Raw genomic sequence first — 18,489 nt, forward strand, 5'->3', positions numbered from 1 at the left:
ATACATGTAAGGTTTTCCAAAATGATCTTCAAACAAATGTGCATATTTATTTATACTTCTTCTTACTAATATTATCGTTAGTATAAATATTATAATTCTTTTGCTGCGTTGCGTTTATGTTGTCAAAATTATTTCAACATGTTCGAAGCAAAACTTTCATCATAATCCTCGTCATCAAGCATTTCCAACAGCTCCTGAAGGCACCATCAACGAAAACTCCTGACGCATGCGCAATGGCGTCAGTTGCTACCAACCGGGGGCGACCGTGTTCTTCCGCCGCCGTCCTCCATCCCTAAGCAGTCAGCTCCAGAAACCCGCACTTCAACATGAGCTTCACAGTCGAAGAGAGGGGAAACGCGAACTCCCTCAGCTACCGCTTGTTCTTCAGTAAGTAAACAATGAGTAAAAATAGCAGAGTTTTATCTTTGTTTGCCACTTTGAGGACTCTCTGTTGACACCACAGGCCAGCCGCACTATCCCACGTGTTAGTAATTGATTTATTCTTGTAGGATTTAACCTAGGAGAAACTACGGAAATATAGGGATTCTATTTTTTTTATTTGCTGCAGGGCGACTTTTGAGTCATTCAGCTTTCACTTTTCAGATCTATTTGTTTTTGTTGTTGTTTTTTTTTACTTTTATTTACAAAATCAATACAATTCAGCGATCATGCTTTCCGTTTTATACATATTTCTCAGACATTGTAATGTAAAAAATAAAAAAAATACCGCAAATTGAACTTTGTTGTTTCTGGAAACCTCCCAATGCGTTTTAACACGTCACATAGAAACCTAAAGGGGCGGAGCAACGTTCTCTATATAAAAAGGGCATTGATAAATGCTGCATTGAGACAAGCAGCTCTTTATATTTTCTGGTAGACGGACGGTTAAATGCCAATTTTGTGCCCAAACTTAAAGAATTTCTGGTATAAGATATGTAAAAAAAAAAAAAAGTCATAAATATAATAAATGTTGAATCCAGTTATTCCAGTGATAAAATGGAGACTAATATTAGCAAAGTGTAAAACATTGACAGTAAGTAGTTGGTACTTTTTATGTAATCCACACAACACTGAGGTGTTCACTTCAACACCTCAGTGTCGAAGTGAAAGCAAAAGTTTGGGACATTATGTGTAATTTCCTTATTGTGTGGAACACAATAATGACATAAAATGTTTCAGATTCGTTTGTTTACTTACCTGCTGTGTTAATTAGTGTTCAAACTTGACTACTTCACAGAAAATGCAGAAGGAAAGTACATCTCCCCGTTCCATGACATACCAATATATGCTGATGAAAGCCAGGTAAGGAAGCAATTTCAGCCTTTGGACAAATAAATGTGTATATTTACACTTTTATGCACAATTTAAGGCCAGACAGCGGTTCGGTTATAGCAATATTGCTGCAGTAAATGCATTTCTGTGGCTCATCTGTCCCAGCACACAACTGCTTTGGATAATACTCTGCACAATATCAAGGTCATAGTCTGTTTAGAAAGCTGCACCCTTTACTCTTTGCTTTCTCTGGGCTATGTCAATATTTCTCATGGCTGCTGAACAATTGTAATATATTACAAAACAGTTAATTCAGCTTATATTTTTAATGCATATGGTGTAATTGATTAAAGTGAATGTTTTCTTTCCTCTCTTAGAACATCTTCCACATGGTTGTTGAAGTACCCAGATGGACAAATGCAAAGATGGAGGTAAGAGACTGTCTTTTTTCTTATGTATTAGTTTATCGAACTATAGCAGGTGCAGATTCTTCTGTATCACAGAAACACAGAGCAAACACCAAAGTTTACATAAAGAAAACGTTTATTGTTATAAAAAACTAAAGTTATTGTCGCAGGGTTAAAGTGCACAAGAAACACCTTCTGTAAGAATTTAGTGAGCTCTTATCAACACCTTATCAGGTTTTTATTAAGACGCTAAAGTTCTTGCCCCACTCTAAACGCAAATTTGCGGAAAGTAAATGCACTTCTTCTTCTTCTGCTTTGTTCTCGTACAAAGATTTTCTGATGTTTGAAAGCAATTTATTTATACAGCACCAAGTCTCAAGGAACGTTATCTCTAGGCTCCTAACTAGACAACCTGGTCCACCTCCTAAATCGCTGTCCTGCCTGATTCATGCCCAATTACATAAAGTCTGATTTTGTTATCTACTAATGATGATGAGATATCTATCCTCGCAGCAATCCCTTTTATTAAAGAGTCATGTGGAGACAGTAGAGAAGACGCGTCTCGTTTTACAAAAAGAAACTTTCACTAGAACAAGGCTCAGCGCTCTGACGTCTGTTGCAATGTGATAAGAATTGAGACTGCAGTAAGGCAACCTCACTGCGACTGAGAAAAATCACCGCAGTATTATTCTTGAACTTCAGCATCTCAGGCAGTCGGAGAACGTACATCCTCTGCGGACTTTAAAGGCATCGGGAATTCATCAAATGGTCAAATAAATTGATCAATCCACAAAATGTGAATGCACGACACTTTACAATATAATCTACATCCAAATATTGAATCTAAGCAGTCCTTTGGTTTTCAAATTGCACACACTGACAGTGTGAGGACAGTGGTGAATCAGTTTATTGTGTAGCTCTGGAGGATAGGAATAAGAGCTGGATCATGACTATTTTATGTGGTAAAGAAAACAAAATAAAGTCAGTGGCAGCAGTGGCTCCATACTCATCAGATTCATCTGATAGCTGAAGCTGAACCTGAAATTCTGGCTGTAATTATTACTAACTGCTGCCGAGCTACTTTTATTTTTAGCAACATTAATGACATATTTTTTAACAGACAATTACATCTCTAATTTTTAAACTGTCTGATTTTTTGTTTTCCAGATTGCTACAAAAGACATCCTGAATCCAATAAAGCAGGACGTGAAGAAGGGGAAGTTGCGCTACGTGGCTAATGTTTTTCCTCACAAAGGCTACATATGGAACTACGGAGCAATCCCACAGGTCGGTCTGCTCCGCCAGTATTTTGTTGTGTGCATTAGATATTATCACTGTGTAACAGTAAATATTAAGTGGTAATAAGTTCCGCTACGGTGTTTCAGACATGGGAGGATCCTGCCCATAAGGATGGAGACACTGACTGCTGCGGCGACAACGATCCCATCGATGTCTGTGAAATTGGAAGCAGGGTACATGTTTCACTTTAATGTCTGTTTTTTTTTTATTATTGTTGTCTGTATATATTCCTGGGACATTTTATAAATGATGGACAACCTGAAAACTTCCTCATGAAGGTGTGCACCCGAGGAGAGGTCATCAAGGTGAAGGTGCTCGGTATCTTGGCCATGATTGATGAGGGAGAAACTGATTGGAAAGTGATTGCAATCAACGTAGAGGACCCCGAAGCCAAGGACTTCAACAGTAAGCTTTCTCCTCTTTTTTTTTTTTTTTTAAATGCAAGTGCTGTCCCGAATCAGCTAAATAGTGATTGCTGCACCGTCCCTGTCGACGTTCAGACATCAGCGACGTCCAGCGCCTGAAACCTGGTTATCTGGAGGCCACGGTGGACTGGTTCAGGAGGTACAAAGTGCCAGATGGGAAACCAGAGAACCGCTTTGCTTTCAACGAGGAGTTCAAGGACAAGGTTGCTCATGCCAACACGCCTCATTTATCTTTATTTCAGCTGTAAATAAGGTGTTCTGACTAAAAAGAAGTTGTTAGTAAGGGTTTATCATTTTCCTTCTGGGTATCTTCATGTTCTGCTGGGGGGGGGAGGTTTTTAGCAACATTCAAGAGTTCCTACATAGTCTGAAAAAGTTTGAATCTTAAACATTTTTCTGTTTTAGATAAGGATGGAAAAAGAAATTAAGAACACAGAGGCATATTTGTATTTCCACACTGTATCACGTAACTCACTGCCTATAAGTAGCATCTATTGGTCCATCTATCGGACCAATCAATCGTTTAGGAGTGAAGGTTTCACATTTAACTTGAAGGTAGCTTGAGGTTTGTCTGGATGCTTAGCTTCCCACATTGATGATTTCTCTTTTCTGTTTTAGGACTTTGCCATTGAAGTGATCAAGAGCACTCACAACTTCTGGAAAGCCCTCATTGGCCAGCAGACTAAAGCTGGTGAACTAAACTGGTAAACACTGCAGTTTAGTTGCTGTATTGATTGCAGTTTAAGCAGCTTAATGCGATAGATTCACATTCATTGAATTGTCAACTCTGTGTTCTAACACCGTCTCACGAATAGCAAAAACACATGCGTCTCATCTGGTGACAGTCCGTTCTGCTGCTCAGCAGACGAGGCCAGAGCCGCTGTTGGTGAGGTAAGATTTCTCTCTCCTCTTTCCAAATCGCAGCACAGCAGAAGTTTCAACACAGGGACTCATAATTTATCATTTCACTCCGATTTCAGACGTGTCCCTGTGGAGAAGGAGAGCCTATCCCATCATCAGGTAGAGATTTATAAATATCCCTGTCTCTAATGGAAAGGTTGTTTTAAATTCCTGTTGAATATTATTGATGTTTCCTGATTTTTTATTTTTTTTTACATTTGCAGTCGACAAATGGTTCTACTATGAGAGGAAGTGATCCTGGAGCTGAATAGTTTCACGAACAAAAACGATCATCTGTGACAGTTTTACTAAAAGGTGAATTTAAATTTGACTCCAGTAGGAATGCTGGGAAGTTGGGTGTAGGACCTCTGTCTTCCTGTAGATGGCGTGCTAGTGGTTAAACATTGACTCAAAGGTTTCATCATGTCGTGACCAACAACTTTTTTCCTAATTTAAGCAAAGATCTCTGTGGAGATGTGCTGTCGGATAATGTACTGGCAATGTGCCTCATAAAAATGTGTAATGCTGTATGATGCTGACCTGCTTTAATAAAGCTTCTCTGCTTAAATTACTGAATGTGTCGAAATTCTCAGACTTGTGGAATTAATACTTTCTCTGGTTACGTAGTGAGATAAATAATCTTTTCATTAATATGCTAATTTGAGATGCATCTGTATTCCTAACACATTTTAACTGGCAAATAACGCTTTTAGTTTGATAGTTTAAAAATACCGAGTAATATGTTTTTTTAAAAAAGTGTACGAGATGTATTTGAATGCATCATGACGTCATCACCCGTGACCATAAAATGCTGTATAGAAGCGCACTTTCTTGACCAAATCTAACGGACGACGGGGTTTCACAACTTCGCTAGACCAAGGTAAGGCTGAATAATAATGGAAGAAGTTTAGCTTCCACATTTCCTGTTGAGATTTTTCTTTTTAATTATTTCTCCTGACAGAAAATATAGGTTTATTTCGGCCATTTGGCATCACTGCCCACGGTTAGACTGTTTATTTACAGACAGCTGATATGCTACAAACCGACAAGACACAGTAGTTATTGAGAAATTAACAAAACCCGTAGTAGTGTCTTATAGGGATTCTTTGTTTTACACGTCTTTCTGCTCTGGTGTTTTTAATAAAATAAAATAAAAAAGCTATGGCACTAATTTTTAAAGGCAGCAACTATTTTAGGCTCTAGGCAGGAATTATATTTCACTGTTAATCTATGGAGGATGGACATAAATGGCGTGTTTAAAGTGCAGGTTTTGTTGCTCACTGGTGTCCCAGCTTCAGTAATCAACAGCTGGGTAATTTCTGGAAGCCTTCACACACCGAAAGTCTATTCAACAAGAACATTGAGTTACCAGTGACAGGTGCTGGTGTGTCCATGAGGCAGAGGCAGGGGACACTGTCCAGATCAAATGTCTTTCTCCAAACTTATCGTAAAAATAGTCAGAGGAAGATCAGTGCCGCGGAGAGAGAGAGAGAGAGAACAAGCCCTTGGCTGCTTTTCTTTCACGTTTTAAAGTTTTGAAAGTGATTAGTCAGAGCTTATGCATACCAGTGGGGTAATCCAGGGCCAGAAATAACAATTACCAGTAAGTCTCAGTGCTGGGTTCCATAGTACAACAATGTCTCTTAAATTGCAATATATTAAAATACATTAAATTCTGGTCTTGAATTCTAAAGCAAATGGAAGTCCACAGAAATAACTCTGTTACTTTTGTGAAAGTATAATGGTGTGTCTTATCTTGTATTCCATGACAGTCATCTTTATTTTAGATTGTGAACAGAGATGTCTTTTATATTTGACTGGATCTACAAGAGCTTCAGCAGTGTCCTGCAGTTATTAGGTATGGTATAATTCAGAAATACTGTCTCTGTTTCTTTTCAACTACTTGATCCTGATCTATTCAAGTGTGTTTACATGCATGCATCCAAGAAGTACTGTGTTCTTCACATTTGGTTGCTTTTTTTGAGGAAATTTTTTTAAAACTTTTTTTTATCGTTAATAAAGTGAAACACTTTGGAGACTGAAGCTTAAAGTAGCCCTATAGACAAGAGCGTACAGCTTCTGCTCTGATATTCTCATATGTTTACATCTTGCTTTTTAGTTGTTGTTTTTTTTGTTTTGTTTTTTTTTTTTCTCTGATTTGCACTTTTATGACCGACTACATGATATTTGGCATTATGGACTTTCTTTATACATTTGTTTGGTTTGCACGGCTATAGAAACCCCTTTACACTGAAATTAAGATCTAAATATTGCAATTATAATATTGACTATTTTGCCTCACGATACATCGTAATGTTCTTATTTTTATACCTCCGTTTTCTGATCTACATCACTAATAACTATAACTTACTTATCACTAATAATGACTAATAACTAAATTACTTATAAGAATTCATCTCGTGTGAAGAACAGTGAAAGTGCACCAAAGTTGATGTGGTTCACCTGAGACATTATCTAAGCAATCCTTCGCCACCGCAATATTAAAAGTAGTGACTGCAATGAGGAAAATGATCTGATACATTATGTAGCTCTTGCTCTCATTTGCTTTAGTTTGAGTTTAAAACCACAGTATGCATGTACAGCATAACAACAGCTGTGTCACTGAAAAGCATCCACTGCTAATTAATAGAAGACATATTTAGTGGCAACCGCAACCCAAGACAGAGTGTGTGTCTCTGGACGCCTGAATCCATTCCTTCCTGCTTTCCTGAATCTTCAACCAAATTTTAATGAAATAAAGATTTAGTTTGTTAACAATAATCAAAGTTTTTTTTTTCCCCCTATCATCATTTCACTCTTGACAAAAACAAAACAGTTCAACAAGTCAAAAATCCAATATCAAGGGATTCATGGCAATGTTGAGTTTGTGTGTGTAAACATTTTTTTTTCAGTTAGAAAAAGTGTGTTTTTAGTTTTTTACTTTAGCATTTTTGACAATTTTATGCAAATACATCATACAGAAATGTTAAAAAAAATAACGTTATAACAGCTCGTCCTGATCCTCTGGTAACTCACCAGTCTTCGTAATGTTTGGAGCACATGTTCTTTTTCTTGTTAGGGTTGTACAAGAAGAGCGGGAAGCTGGTTTTCCTCGGACTGGACAATGCTGGAAAAACGACCCTTCTGCAGATGCTCAGAGATGACAGGCTGGGACAGCACATGCCGACACTATACCCAAGTATGTACAGCGAAACTGACGTTACGCAGTCCGCCTTGTGTTTCACGGTTTCATCCCTCTTCAAATCGCTGTGCCTCCTCTCTGCTCTCAGCATCCGAGGAGCTGACCATAGCTGGAATGACGTTCACCACATTCGACCTCGGCGGTCACACGCAAGGTGAGAGCACAGAATACGGGGCTGAAGTGAAGATTTTGTTTCAAAGAAAGATGAAGTGATGCATCCGCAGGATGTCACATTAATCCTGAAATGGCCTCACAGCTCGAAGGATCTGGAAGAATTACTTCCCAGCAATAAACGGGATCGTCTTCATGGTGGATTGTGCCGATCATGAACGCCTAGCAGAGGCCAAAGCAGAGCTGGATGTGAGTTCATCACAAAGACGTGACCTGTTTTAATCAACACAGCTGGCTGTTTCTGCGACTGCGAGTGCTGATGTGTTCATCTGACGCTTGTTGGGGAATAGGCGCTGCTAACGGATGAAACCATCGCTAACATCCCGGTTCTCGTCCTGGGGAATAAGATCGACCGTCCAGAAGCCATCAGCGAGGATGCACTCAGAGGAGTGTTTGGTCTGCATGGACATACAACTGGAAAGGTGAAGGACACGGAATACGTCTTGTTACCTGTCCGTGCACGATGAAACTGGACTGTACGAGCCAAGAATTCAAGGCTTTTCCCATTGAAATGTGTTCTCTCTCTATTTTCAGGGTAAAGTATCACTGAAGGAGCTGAATTTGAGGCCGATGGAGGTGTTCATGTGTAGCGTCCTGAAGAGACAAGGTTACGGAGACGGTTTTCGCTGGCTCTCTCAGTATATTGATTGATTACACTTCCTTTTGAAAAAACAATAATTGGACTTCTGTTGATGCCTGCACACACAAAAGCATATTTTTGCAGAAAACTACTTGCAGTATACATGTTTTATTAAATATGCCATCTCTGGCAGTTTGACCTCAAGCCAGAGAAACATGTAAACATTTATTTTGTTATACTTTTTCCAAAAATAGAAATATATGTGTCATACAGCACATTGCAATTGCTGATATTCTCTCTTCAGATTGAACATTCATGCTGCGCTGGCACTTTTTTTTTTTTAAAAGCGTGTAGGAAAATGTTTGCCAGAAACATGTCGATGCTGTGACCCAGTGTCAGAGCTGAGCTTATATTTGGCTGCTGGTGTTGACTTACTGTAAAGGGCAGTTTAAGTTGATACATGGTTGAAGAACCTCCCACTTGGGTTAAATTGTGCAGTTAGTCCGTTGTAACTATGAAAATCGATCAGCTATTTCATGTTAGCTGATCGATCTACTGACTGTTTTACAAAGAGTTTATGATGGCAGAATACTAAATGAGTCCCATCTTGAGTTCATTAACTGACTTTTTAGTCATAAAAATAAAGCTTTATTCAGATAAGCTTTATTCAGATAAGCTTTATTCAGTATACAACCGCAGTGCAAATGCTTCAGCATCGCTAAGTAATGTAAGAAACTCGTAGCAGGAAAGATGCCAGACTGCAATATATGTTATGATGAGTTACACCTGCAAAAAACACTTGAGTACTTTGTGACTAGTTGCTGCCAACAACATGCAGTAATTTTATGAGAGTACTTGCACTTGAATACTTCAAATTATGCACATTTATTTCAGAGGGTAACACTGCAAAATATGCATATATTTTTTTTGTGTAAAGTATCTTATTTATATTTGGAATAAATAGTTGGACATCGTAGTTAGTATAAGTGTCGCACTGAGACATGAAGTGAAGTCTGTTACACAAATGTGATTCTAGTGTGGAATGTAGCACAATAAATACTTTTGACAATTATTATGTTTTCAGTTATTGAGCAACTGTCATTTGTTTTTGTTTTTTTAAACATATTTATTTTTTTTGCCCAGCTGAGAAATTTTTCTGGGTGATAAAATCAAAGCATTTTTCCCCCTCATAGTTAGAAAACTATGAGGAAAAAAATAATAATTTGATTGACTATGTCGAAAGAATGTTTACTTAGACAAGGTCGATTAGGTTTTTTTTTTGTGGCTATGAATAAAACGTTGATTCTAATATACTATAGTACTCATGTTGGAGTTGCCTAAACATGCATAGTCTTGTCTAGAGCACCAGTTCACCTGAATGCACCATGTTGCCAAAGCGGAGCCGTAAAATGCTGTGTGAAAGCGCAACTGTCAAACTAGTGGGGAAATTATATTTCAAAAAGTTTAAATGAATGTTTTTGTCTAAAAATTTAGCGTGTAAAAACAGTTTTAGATGTTGCACTAATATAGAAATGTCATAGTATATGGAAACACAATTAAATAAATACGTAGGAGCAAATTATTATCAGTGTACAGGCGATTATAAGGATGCAGCTCCTTTAAACTACCGGTCTTCTCCTTCTCGTTTCCTATTGGCTGGATACTTTCAGAGTCTCACCAATCGTGTTGGACATTGAGAAACAAACAGGAAGTTAGATAATTATTGAAGTTATTTGCGACGAAGCAGCAGTTTAAATTTTAATGGACTGTTATATTTTGCTCTGTAACTTATCTTGCTATCTTATCATTGGACTGTAGGAGCTTTAAGTGCATTGCTTTTGAGTGATTTTTCGTGTTATTTACTATAGTAAAGTTGATCCACGCTGCAGGAATATGGAGCTGAAAGATGTGGAAAAGTGCTGCTGTGTGATTAAAGTTTCTGGGACACCAGGGAGGAAATCCGTCAGCTGCAGCGGAGTAATCGTCCACCCTCGGTCTGGTACTGTCTTATGCACCGGCCTCCCGTTTTGCCGGTTTGTTACCGACAGAGAGCTCCTCTCCTCAGACGGCGAGGTCCTGTTTCCCCGCAGCTTCAGCGACAAACTAAAAATCCGCGTCTGCTTGTCAGGTTCCAGAAGGAGCAAGCCATCCCGTCAGCGGGAGGTTTCAGGCGAGCTGCTGATGCTGGTGAACTGCGTGGAGTTCAAACAGACCTTCCTGGGAGTTTTCCAGGAGACAGACCAGTGGCGTTTCCATGGTGATGATGAGGATGCTGAGCTGATCAGAGATGCCCAGTCCCTTAGCTGGTTTGCCGTCCTCAGGGCGGGTGTGGTGGCGAACAACAACACAGACACAGAAAGTACCCCCTGGCAGAGCAGCTTGTCTCTGCAGAAAGGCTGCCCGGTTGTTGCATGCGGCTCTCCGTTTGGCTCCCTCTGCTTAGACCTCTTCATCGGCACCCTCAGCCGAGGGATTGTCAGCAACCTGGCTGGAGAAGACAATGCTGTCATCCTCACAGACGCTCGCTGCCTACCCGGCACAGAGGGTGGAGGCTTGTTTGTGGTGGAGCCCACAGACAGTGTTCGCCTCATCGGTGTGATTGTGTCTCCATTTGGCTGGAAGTCAAATGAGTGGATAGGCCTCACTTTGGTCTGCTCTGTTGACGTGATCTTCAGGAGCGTCATCCGTTGCACAGGGGTCCGAGATCCGCTTCGTGGGGTTTGGGAACAAAAAGAAGAGGCAGATCTCTGCATGTCCAGTACAGCTCAGGGGCCAGAAGCTGTTAGACACCCCACTGTGTGCTTTGTGGACAGTGGACATGCCTGGGGCTCAGGAGTTGCTGTCAGCGCAGGGCTGGTGGTAACTTGCCGGCATGTAATCAGTGGGAAGTCTTCAGTCACCCTGAAGTTTCATCAAGATGGCAGGTGATTCATTGTTTACACTTCAATGTCTGGTAATTGTTGCAAAACAGTTCAACAAGTGTAAATACTTTTGCGCGACACTGCATGATACAGAAACACCAGAATCGGGATGGTGTGAAACAATAAAACAAATGCAGAAAGTATTGGGAAAAGAGACAGAATAGAATAAAGTGACAGGAAGAAAGAAAAGATTTAGAACTACAAATAAATTACTGTCACAAAGTCAAAGTGGGAAATCAGTAAAAACATAAAAAAAATAGACTTTAATGGATTATTTGTCTTCAATAAATTGTTTTATTGTCTAGTAACACCAAAGAGAATATAATCTAATGAACTGTAGTGATCTATTAAAATAAAACATAATTTGTGAGCTTGATATTTATTTATTTTTTTAAATGTTTTGTGATTTCCTTTTTCAGAGTCCGAGATGTTGTGGCCGATGTTTTGTTCTCCACTAAATCATCTTCACCATACGATTTGGCTTTAATTGAGCTTAGAGACCCCGTTCCAGAAGCTGTGATCCCCAGAATGTCAAAAAGTTTTCACCTAGGTATGATGTCAACTTTAAAATGAAAACAGAGAAGCGCTAATTTACCTTAACAAGAGTGCTCTGAGATTTAACACTCAGCTCAGTTTTATATATACATGTATATATGTGTGTGTGTGTGTGTGTGTGTGTGTGTATATATATATATATATATATATATATATATATATATATATATATATATATATATATATATATATATATATACTGCTCAAAAAAATAAAGGGAACATTTCACTTTAATTTTGTGTGTGGCTCCAAATCCAGGCCTCCATTGGTTAATAAATTTGATTTCCATTGATGATTTTTGTGTGATTTTGTTGTCAGCACATTCAACTTTGTGCAGAACAAAGTATTCAATGAGAATATTTCATTCATTCAGATCTAGGATGTGTTATTTGAGTGTTCACTTTATTTTTTTGAGCAGTGTGTATAAATATATATATATATATATATATATATATATGTATATATATTATTATTATTATTTTTTTTTATGGTTTCAGGTGAAGCTGTGATTGTAGTGGGATACGGCGGGCTGGGCCGAGTATGCGGTCCATCCCTGACATCTGGTGTCCTCTCCAAGGCCATCAGCTTGAATGGCCAGCCTGTCATGCTCCAGACCACATGCGCAGTACAGGCGGGAGCCAGCGGGGGCGCTGTGGTGCAGAAACAGTCGGGAGAGCTGCTTGGTGAGAAGCCCTGTACCTTCAAAAAACAAAACAAAAACAAACAAAAAAAACCTCTTCTCGAACAGTAGGGGGCGTGCGACCACCACTAGAAAACCTGTCTGTGGCGCACGTGCAGACAAAAGAACCCAGCTGTGCCGCTCTCATCAGATCGCTGCTCTGCTGTGGCTGCAGACTTAAGGACGGCTTGTCTTATCTGCTCTGTCGCAGGGATCGTATCGAGCAATGCGCGAGACCTGGCTGCGAGCGTAACATATCCGCACCTCAACTTCATCATCCCGGCGCCTGTTTTCCAGAGGTCGCTGCAGGAGTTTCAAAAGACCAGAAATGTCGACGTGTTCAGTGTGCTGAACGCCACAGAGCGGGATGTGAGACGGGTGTGGAGGCTGCAAGGTGCACAAAGCAAACTGTGACCTGCGATTCATACACTTTGAGAGGTTATGTGTCCTTAAATTCTTTTAAACAGACATTAATATACATATAAGGGCATTGTTTCCACTAACTCGTCACAGAATCATTAGAATATTAGAAAGATGATGTTAATATATTGTGATACCTATGTATTCTTTTATTCAATTTGACTACAATAAACCTTCCTGTATTTTTACCAAGTTTACGTTGCATGCACTTTCTAAATGATCCTCTATTATAACAGCTGTATTACACAGTTTTGTACACCTGTATCAAGGATGCCACATTTATTGACATCCCTGATAAAGATGTGTGAAAAGCCCTAAATGAAATGTTTCTTTTATTGCATTAGCCTAATCTCATAAGAGAACATCTAGAAATAAACCTTTAATCTGAATATATTTAATCATCCAAGGAAAAGAAATCCTGACATCATTTTAATTACGCATACCTTTGAACCATGCGGCCGTAAAATAGGTGCCAATATGTTAGATGAAGCTGCATTTGATCTCCTCTTTTTCTACAGTTACAGCATCAAGGGTACTATTTCTGGAAGCATTTGTGAGGATTTAAATCTGCTTCTGGTGCATGAGGTTTATTTTTTATCTTTTTTTTTTTTTTTTTTTTTTTTTTTACAAGCAGGAGGAAGATTCAGCATAACAAGCTGGCAGGTTGCAGAAAATGATTGGTCCCTCTGGGTAGCTCGAGACGGCTGCTGTGTGTATATATCAGGTATTCAGACATCTGTTGGCAGGAACATTCACTCACATCGGAGGTTTCGCCCGATGGGACGTTACCGGTGCTGATTTCCATTATCACAGAAATACGAAACTGTGAGATGACATTTCCAAAGATTGGTTACTGTCAGTTTTCACAATGCAACGGCAGACGTTCCTGGCGTGAACTCTCGAAGACAAGGAGCGTAGCATACCGAAGGGGTTTCTGTTTCACTGTTCCCAGAGTAAATCGTTAACAGAGGAGAGGCTTAAGCAGTGTCCTGAGGAAACGCATTTTTCTGTAGGTATTGTGCTTTAAGAGCTGCTCACATGCAGACCGTGAGGTCTATATCCAATTTCTACCGGTTTCCCTTACAAGCCACGTTTCACACAACGAGGGAAGGCATAAGGAACGTAAGCCGGCAACCACATTGTGTCAACACAATCCGCTTCACAGCGAACAGGTCACACAAAGAGGAGATTTAGAGATTTGCGCTGGTGATTTTTCAAATTGAGCTTCAAGAGGGGGCAGTACGTGACATATTGTGGGAGATATTCTCGATTTTCATGTCACTAGAATAATCTTATCTGAGCAACGTTGCTGGAAAAAAAAAAGTGCTCCTCTGAAATATTCCTGAAATGAACCAGAATAATACCACTTGTAAAAGCAGCAGAATTCGGTACATTTAGTTGTTTAAAGCAAACAAACGGGTCAAAAAAAAAAAAATCTAATTTCACTTTCAATTGTAAAATGTAACCTGAGCCTCACGTTGTTTAGGCTTCTTGCTATGGTTATCAGATGTTTTATGCGTTGTGCTATTACAAACTAGGCATAATGAAGCTGCCTGAGAGTAAATGCTTTAAATGAGCTGTTTCTATGAAGATTAAAACGAGCTGTTTGCTTTGATATTATTATACTTCAGGAGGAGGGTACCGTAATTTTATCGTTAAAATTGCATCTTATCTCCTCCTCTGAACTAAACGTATTCTGCAACTATCTCGTTTGTGCCTATTTAAATCTTGTTTAGCCCATTTTCTTTTGCTTAATGGCCGTTTATACTGATGTGATCAGATTATATGTAAAGTTTGTGCACACGGCTTAAAATAAGATGTTGAGAATGATCAGTGTGAAATGAATGGTTGTTATGGAAACCTGGTGACCTTAAGATGCCACTCTTTGCTGCAGGTTTTTTTTTTTTTTTTTATCAGCAAGCTTCAGATTTATTCCTCCCTCCATCACTGTCGTCAGAGATCTACGTATCTATTCAGTCATCTAATGCTGCCCGAGTTTAGAACAACTCCTCAACTCAAACGTGTGAACCAGATTTGTGCCCCGAATATGAAATGCCTTAAATACTTTAATTTCTCTTCTCACGGTGAATTGTATAATAAAAATATCAACTGTGACTTTGAACAAACTGTTAACAGAGCTGCTCCCGACTTAAATTTAACATTGAACAAATGAAAAGAAGAAAGAAACACATCACTACAGACAACTTACCAATACTTGATTATATGGACAATTTTTCCATTGCTGGTCACTTTATGCACTAAAATGGAGGGTAGCAACAAAAAAGAAAGACTTCTCAGACTCAGAAGCACGGTGACCAGATGAGCCACATAGATAAGATTTATTTTATTTGATGTTTTTTTTTTTCGTTTTGTTTTTTAATTAAACACAATAACCGATGCACATTATATTACGACGTACACTTGCCAGCTAAGCCGTAAAGCTGCCAGTCTTTCAAGGCATTGACCAGCAGGTGACATTCTGTCTTCCGATGCACACGTTATGTACAAGCTAAGGAGTGATGTGTGAGAAACGTCCTAATAAGTCATGAATGAGACAGAGCACTACTGTCACATATGAGCCAAAGCGTATGAGGTGAAAACAATAAGGCCAGAGGGCGCTTTTCAATACTCTTCCTGGTTTCGTTTCCTTTACGGGCAGATTTCAAACTAAAAACCCTAACCGGTTTCCATCTGCACCCATAGAAGATAAAGAAGACAACTCTAGACTATTGAAATGCACCCAAACTGGATATATATATATTTATATATATATATATATTTAGCTTTTTAATGCAAGCACCTGCAGCTTCTTAAAATCTCCATTACACATCAGCTAAAAACAGCTCGTAGATAGTTCAAAGGACATACAACAAAAGAGAACAAAGATTCACAAGATTTTTTTTTTTTTACTCACAAGCCCAAAATTTCTGAATAACATCTCCCATTTCCTGTTTCCCAAGATAAGAACACCCTGAAACAATAAATACTCCCATTAGCATCTGACCCCCTTCCAAATCATGACATTCCCTCCTGTTTTTCTAACCCATTATAAATCGGAGTGGAGTGCCTTAATCACGTCCATCGTCAGCAGTATATATATATGTGTGTGTGTGTGTGTGTTTGGGACCGTTAAATGCTCCCACATAGAGGTGGGGCTAAAAGCTGACCCTTTTACCAGATATACCCCCCGTCATCCACCTCTTCCACCTCTCCCTCCTCCTCCTCAGCCTCCTCTGCAGTCTCCTCAGCTTCTTTCTCCTCCTCGTCTTCCCATCCAACTGCGCTGCCAAAATCCCCTGAATATGTCATTTCAGAATCTGCAAAGAGAAGCATGCAGAGTAAGTGAATTAAGCCACCGTGAGAGTGTGTGTGTGTATGTGTGTGTCTGTCCTTTCTGTTTCAGAATATTGACGGCAGTGACAGCTAAGGGGGACATGCGTTTGACTTTGTCTGGGTTTTAATGGCTACTTCTAAACTGTGCCAGGGGAACCATTCTTATCAGACGCAGGTTCCGTCCAACCAGCCCCTCTTCCCCGCCCCCAATTTATCTTGAAAGACTTTTCTCACAGCGACAAGCAGCGCTTTAGAATGCCAATGACTCTGGACACTTAAAAAGTGGCACCGGTTTCTAAATCTAAGCTGTCTTCCAGCGGTCCTTCAAAACAAAAGAAGGTTTTGTGCTAAAATTCTTGCGAGGTTGCAGGGCAGAAGCGGGCGGATATGCTTCGGATATTTATAACTGTGTTCCCGTCGTTCAGATCCCGACATCGTTTCCCAAACTCCCCGACGGCTGTTGAAACCTTTTTCGAGGCTTACCGCAATCCGGCTTGCCACGAATCCTAGACCCCGCGATTTCTCCTCCGTTTTGGTCGACGCACCAGCACTCGCCCCTGTCGCACTGCTGCTTCCTGTAGTAGCCGTCCTCGTTGCAGCTGGGGATGAATCGGCCTGCACACGCACAAGCTTAAATCAGTGAGAGTCAAGTGTGGACCTTCCCTTGCAAGCCCCATTGAAAAAGAAATCCAGAAGAGTGTTGTTTTTTTTTTTTTTTGTCCAAGACTGCCCACAGTCTCGGTGGCCATTTCTTTGTAACAGGAAGTTATATTCCTCATACCATACAAAAAAAGTGTCTCCAGCAAGATGCAAAACAAACGTCCACAGGCTGCGTAGACTAGATAGCAATTTTCTCGCTGAAAGGAAGCTTCTTAGTGGGACTGCTTTATTTTCACAGCTTTCAAACTGACCCGGTCCTTGCCAGAACCAAAAAGATCGGGACGAGGGATGCAAGAAATGAGGCCAAAAAGAGCCTGAAAAGTTTTATTTTTTTGGACTGTATGATCCACGCACAGGCAAAGAAAATTAAAGTTGTCAGATATGCAAAGACGGGTTAAAAATGAAGCATCCCACAGACTAGATATTTATTTCGTAGTTAAAATAAAAATAAATAAAAGCCAAACAGAGACTCAATCCAATCTTTCAGGGGAACATCTGAGTGTCTTGCTGGCAGGCAGCTCTCTGCTTGCCACTCTGTGTCCTTGGAGAGGCCTGACTCAGAACCCAGTCAGCCAACCAACCAAATTCTGCAATACGTACGTACACACTCTCACACACTGATATACGAATCTGCACGCTTACATATTCATCTGCTTACACACTATACTGAGGATAGACAGAGGGCTGTGTGTTGTGTTAGCACTACATAACTCACAGAGTGGATCATGGACTGATACCCATCTCCCTCCAGTTATTTATCTAACAGAACCACCAGACGAAGACATCCACAGCTAAACGTGTTGGCATGCAGCTACAGAATATTAACACGTACCAAACTTTTTCTTCCCGCCGTCCAGAACTTGAATCCTCTCCAGTTCTGCTAGGCAGGGCGGCTCTTAAACAAGACAAAAGAAGATTGTTTTTACAAGGGGAGGTGGAACCATCTTACCTCACAAAGTGACGCAAGGCTGAATTGTAAGACCTAATATTACTGGAGCAACAGATAGCACGCAGGCAGCACAAACTGCCAGCAGAAAGTCACAGTGGAGAGCCAAAGCTCCCATCAGCCTCAGAAATACTCACTCTCCCTCCAGAAGCAGAGGCACCATTCAGCCGTGGAAACCTTCCCGTCCCTGTAGGAGTCGCAGGAGTTGAAAAATGGCCGGATGCAGACCTCGTATTTGTCCAGGTTGATGGCAGCCAGCTCGGCCTGATCCAGGTAAAGGTCGTTGTTGGTGTCGAGCTTGGAGAACATCCAACCTATGGAGTCCTTACAGCTGGCGACCAGGCTCCTGTCCAGCACTGCCGACACAAACTCGCTTATTCTTCTTGTGCAAGCAGCTGCACAAATAATACATTCGATGTAGTGCATCAAATCAGGTCAATGGTCTGAGGAGGTACACAATCCATCACACTTATTGGTAATGTGAGTACATTTCTCTGTAGGAAGATGATACCAAATTTAGCACTATTTCTCTTTTTGATAAAATCACTGATGCCACTCTTACTGACAACTTCTCATGAAGTTCATGTGACTTAAAGATGCTGCATTATATGTTTTTCAGGCTCATCGTGTCATTTTATAGCATAACCAAGTAACTGTGTTAGCTCCAGTTGCTACAAAACTGCTACGCACATATATATCAAATATGGCTTAAGAGAAAT

General features: G+C 40.0%; 4 protein-coding genes across 6 annotated transcripts in view; 3 read left to right on the plus strand and 1 right to left on the minus strand.

Moving 5' to 3' along the window:
• Positions 1 to 233: 233 nt before the first annotated feature.
• Positions 234 to 4,874, plus strand: ppa1b (inorganic pyrophosphatase 1b). The gene is made up of 11 exons (XM_014987259.2): positions 234 to 387; positions 1,238 to 1,302; positions 1,650 to 1,703; positions 2,847 to 2,966; positions 3,065 to 3,151; positions 3,257 to 3,383; positions 3,479 to 3,606; positions 4,022 to 4,107; positions 4,219 to 4,294; positions 4,384 to 4,423; positions 4,528 to 4,874. Exons 1-11 carry the CDS (start codon positions 327 to 329, stop codon positions 4,557 to 4,559), a joined length of 876 nt encoding a protein of 291 aa, XP_014842745.1. The 5' UTR covers positions 234 to 326; the 3' UTR covers positions 4,560 to 4,874.
• A 104-nt stretch (positions 4,875 to 4,978) lies between these two features.
• sar1ab (secretion associated, Ras related GTPase 1Ab) lies at positions 4,979 to 9,328 on the plus strand. 2 transcript variants are annotated; one of them, XM_014987256.2, is made up of 7 exons: positions 4,979 to 5,183; positions 6,076 to 6,161; positions 7,383 to 7,502; positions 7,594 to 7,659; positions 7,762 to 7,865; positions 7,967 to 8,098; positions 8,211 to 9,328. In XM_014987256.2, exons 2-7 carry the CDS (start codon positions 6,104 to 6,106, stop codon positions 8,325 to 8,327), a joined length of 597 nt encoding a protein of 198 aa, XP_014842742.1. In that variant the 5' UTR covers positions 4,979 to 5,183; positions 6,076 to 6,103; the 3' UTR covers positions 8,328 to 9,328. The 2 variants fall into 2 exon arrangements, with proteins under 2 accessions (XP_014842742.1, XP_014842744.1); XM_014987258.2 differs by having other exon boundaries at positions 6,091 to 6,161.
• A 596-nt stretch (positions 9,329 to 9,924) lies between these two features.
• Positions 9,925 to 14,456, plus strand: tysnd1 (trypsin like peroxisomal matrix peptidase 1). 2 transcript variants are annotated; one of them, XM_088012839.1, is made up of 5 exons: positions 9,925 to 11,180; positions 11,597 to 11,727; positions 12,230 to 12,415; positions 12,623 to 12,849; positions 13,466 to 14,456. In XM_088012839.1, exons 1-4 carry the CDS (start codon positions 10,150 to 10,152, stop codon positions 12,823 to 12,825), a joined length of 1,551 nt encoding a protein of 516 aa, XP_087868965.1. In that variant the 5' UTR covers positions 9,925 to 10,149; the 3' UTR covers positions 12,826 to 12,849; positions 13,466 to 14,456. The 2 variants fall into 2 exon arrangements, with proteins under 2 accessions (XP_087868965.1, XP_014842741.2); XM_014987255.2 differs by lacking the exon at positions 13,466 to 14,456 and having other exon boundaries at positions 9,926 to 11,180; positions 12,623 to 13,023.
• Positions 14,457 to 15,138: 682 nt separating this feature from the next.
• The window catches only part of spock2 (SPARC (osteonectin), cwcv and kazal like domains proteoglycan 2), a 33,880-nt gene continuing 30,529 nt past the window's right edge, over positions 15,139 to 18,489 (minus strand). The window contains exons 7-10 of the mRNA XM_088012840.1: positions 17,908 to 18,126; positions 17,657 to 17,719; positions 16,648 to 16,779; positions 15,139 to 16,148 (exon numbers count right to left, since the gene is read on the minus strand). Coding sequence (XP_087868966.1) covers positions 16,003 to 16,148; positions 16,648 to 16,779; positions 17,657 to 17,719; positions 17,908 to 18,126 — 560 coding nt within the window. The 3' untranslated portion in view covers positions 15,139 to 16,002. The remainder of the gene's footprint in view (positions 16,149 to 16,647; positions 16,780 to 17,656; positions 17,720 to 17,907; positions 18,127 to 18,489) is intronic.

Source organism: Poecilia mexicana, unplaced genomic scaffold, assembly GCF_051168715.1.
Source record: "Poecilia mexicana isolate PSO_F unplaced genomic scaffold, ASM5116871v1 scaffold_15, whole genome shotgun sequence".
Lineage (NCBI taxonomy): Eukaryota > Metazoa > Chordata > Actinopteri > Cyprinodontiformes > Poeciliidae > Poecilia > Poecilia mexicana.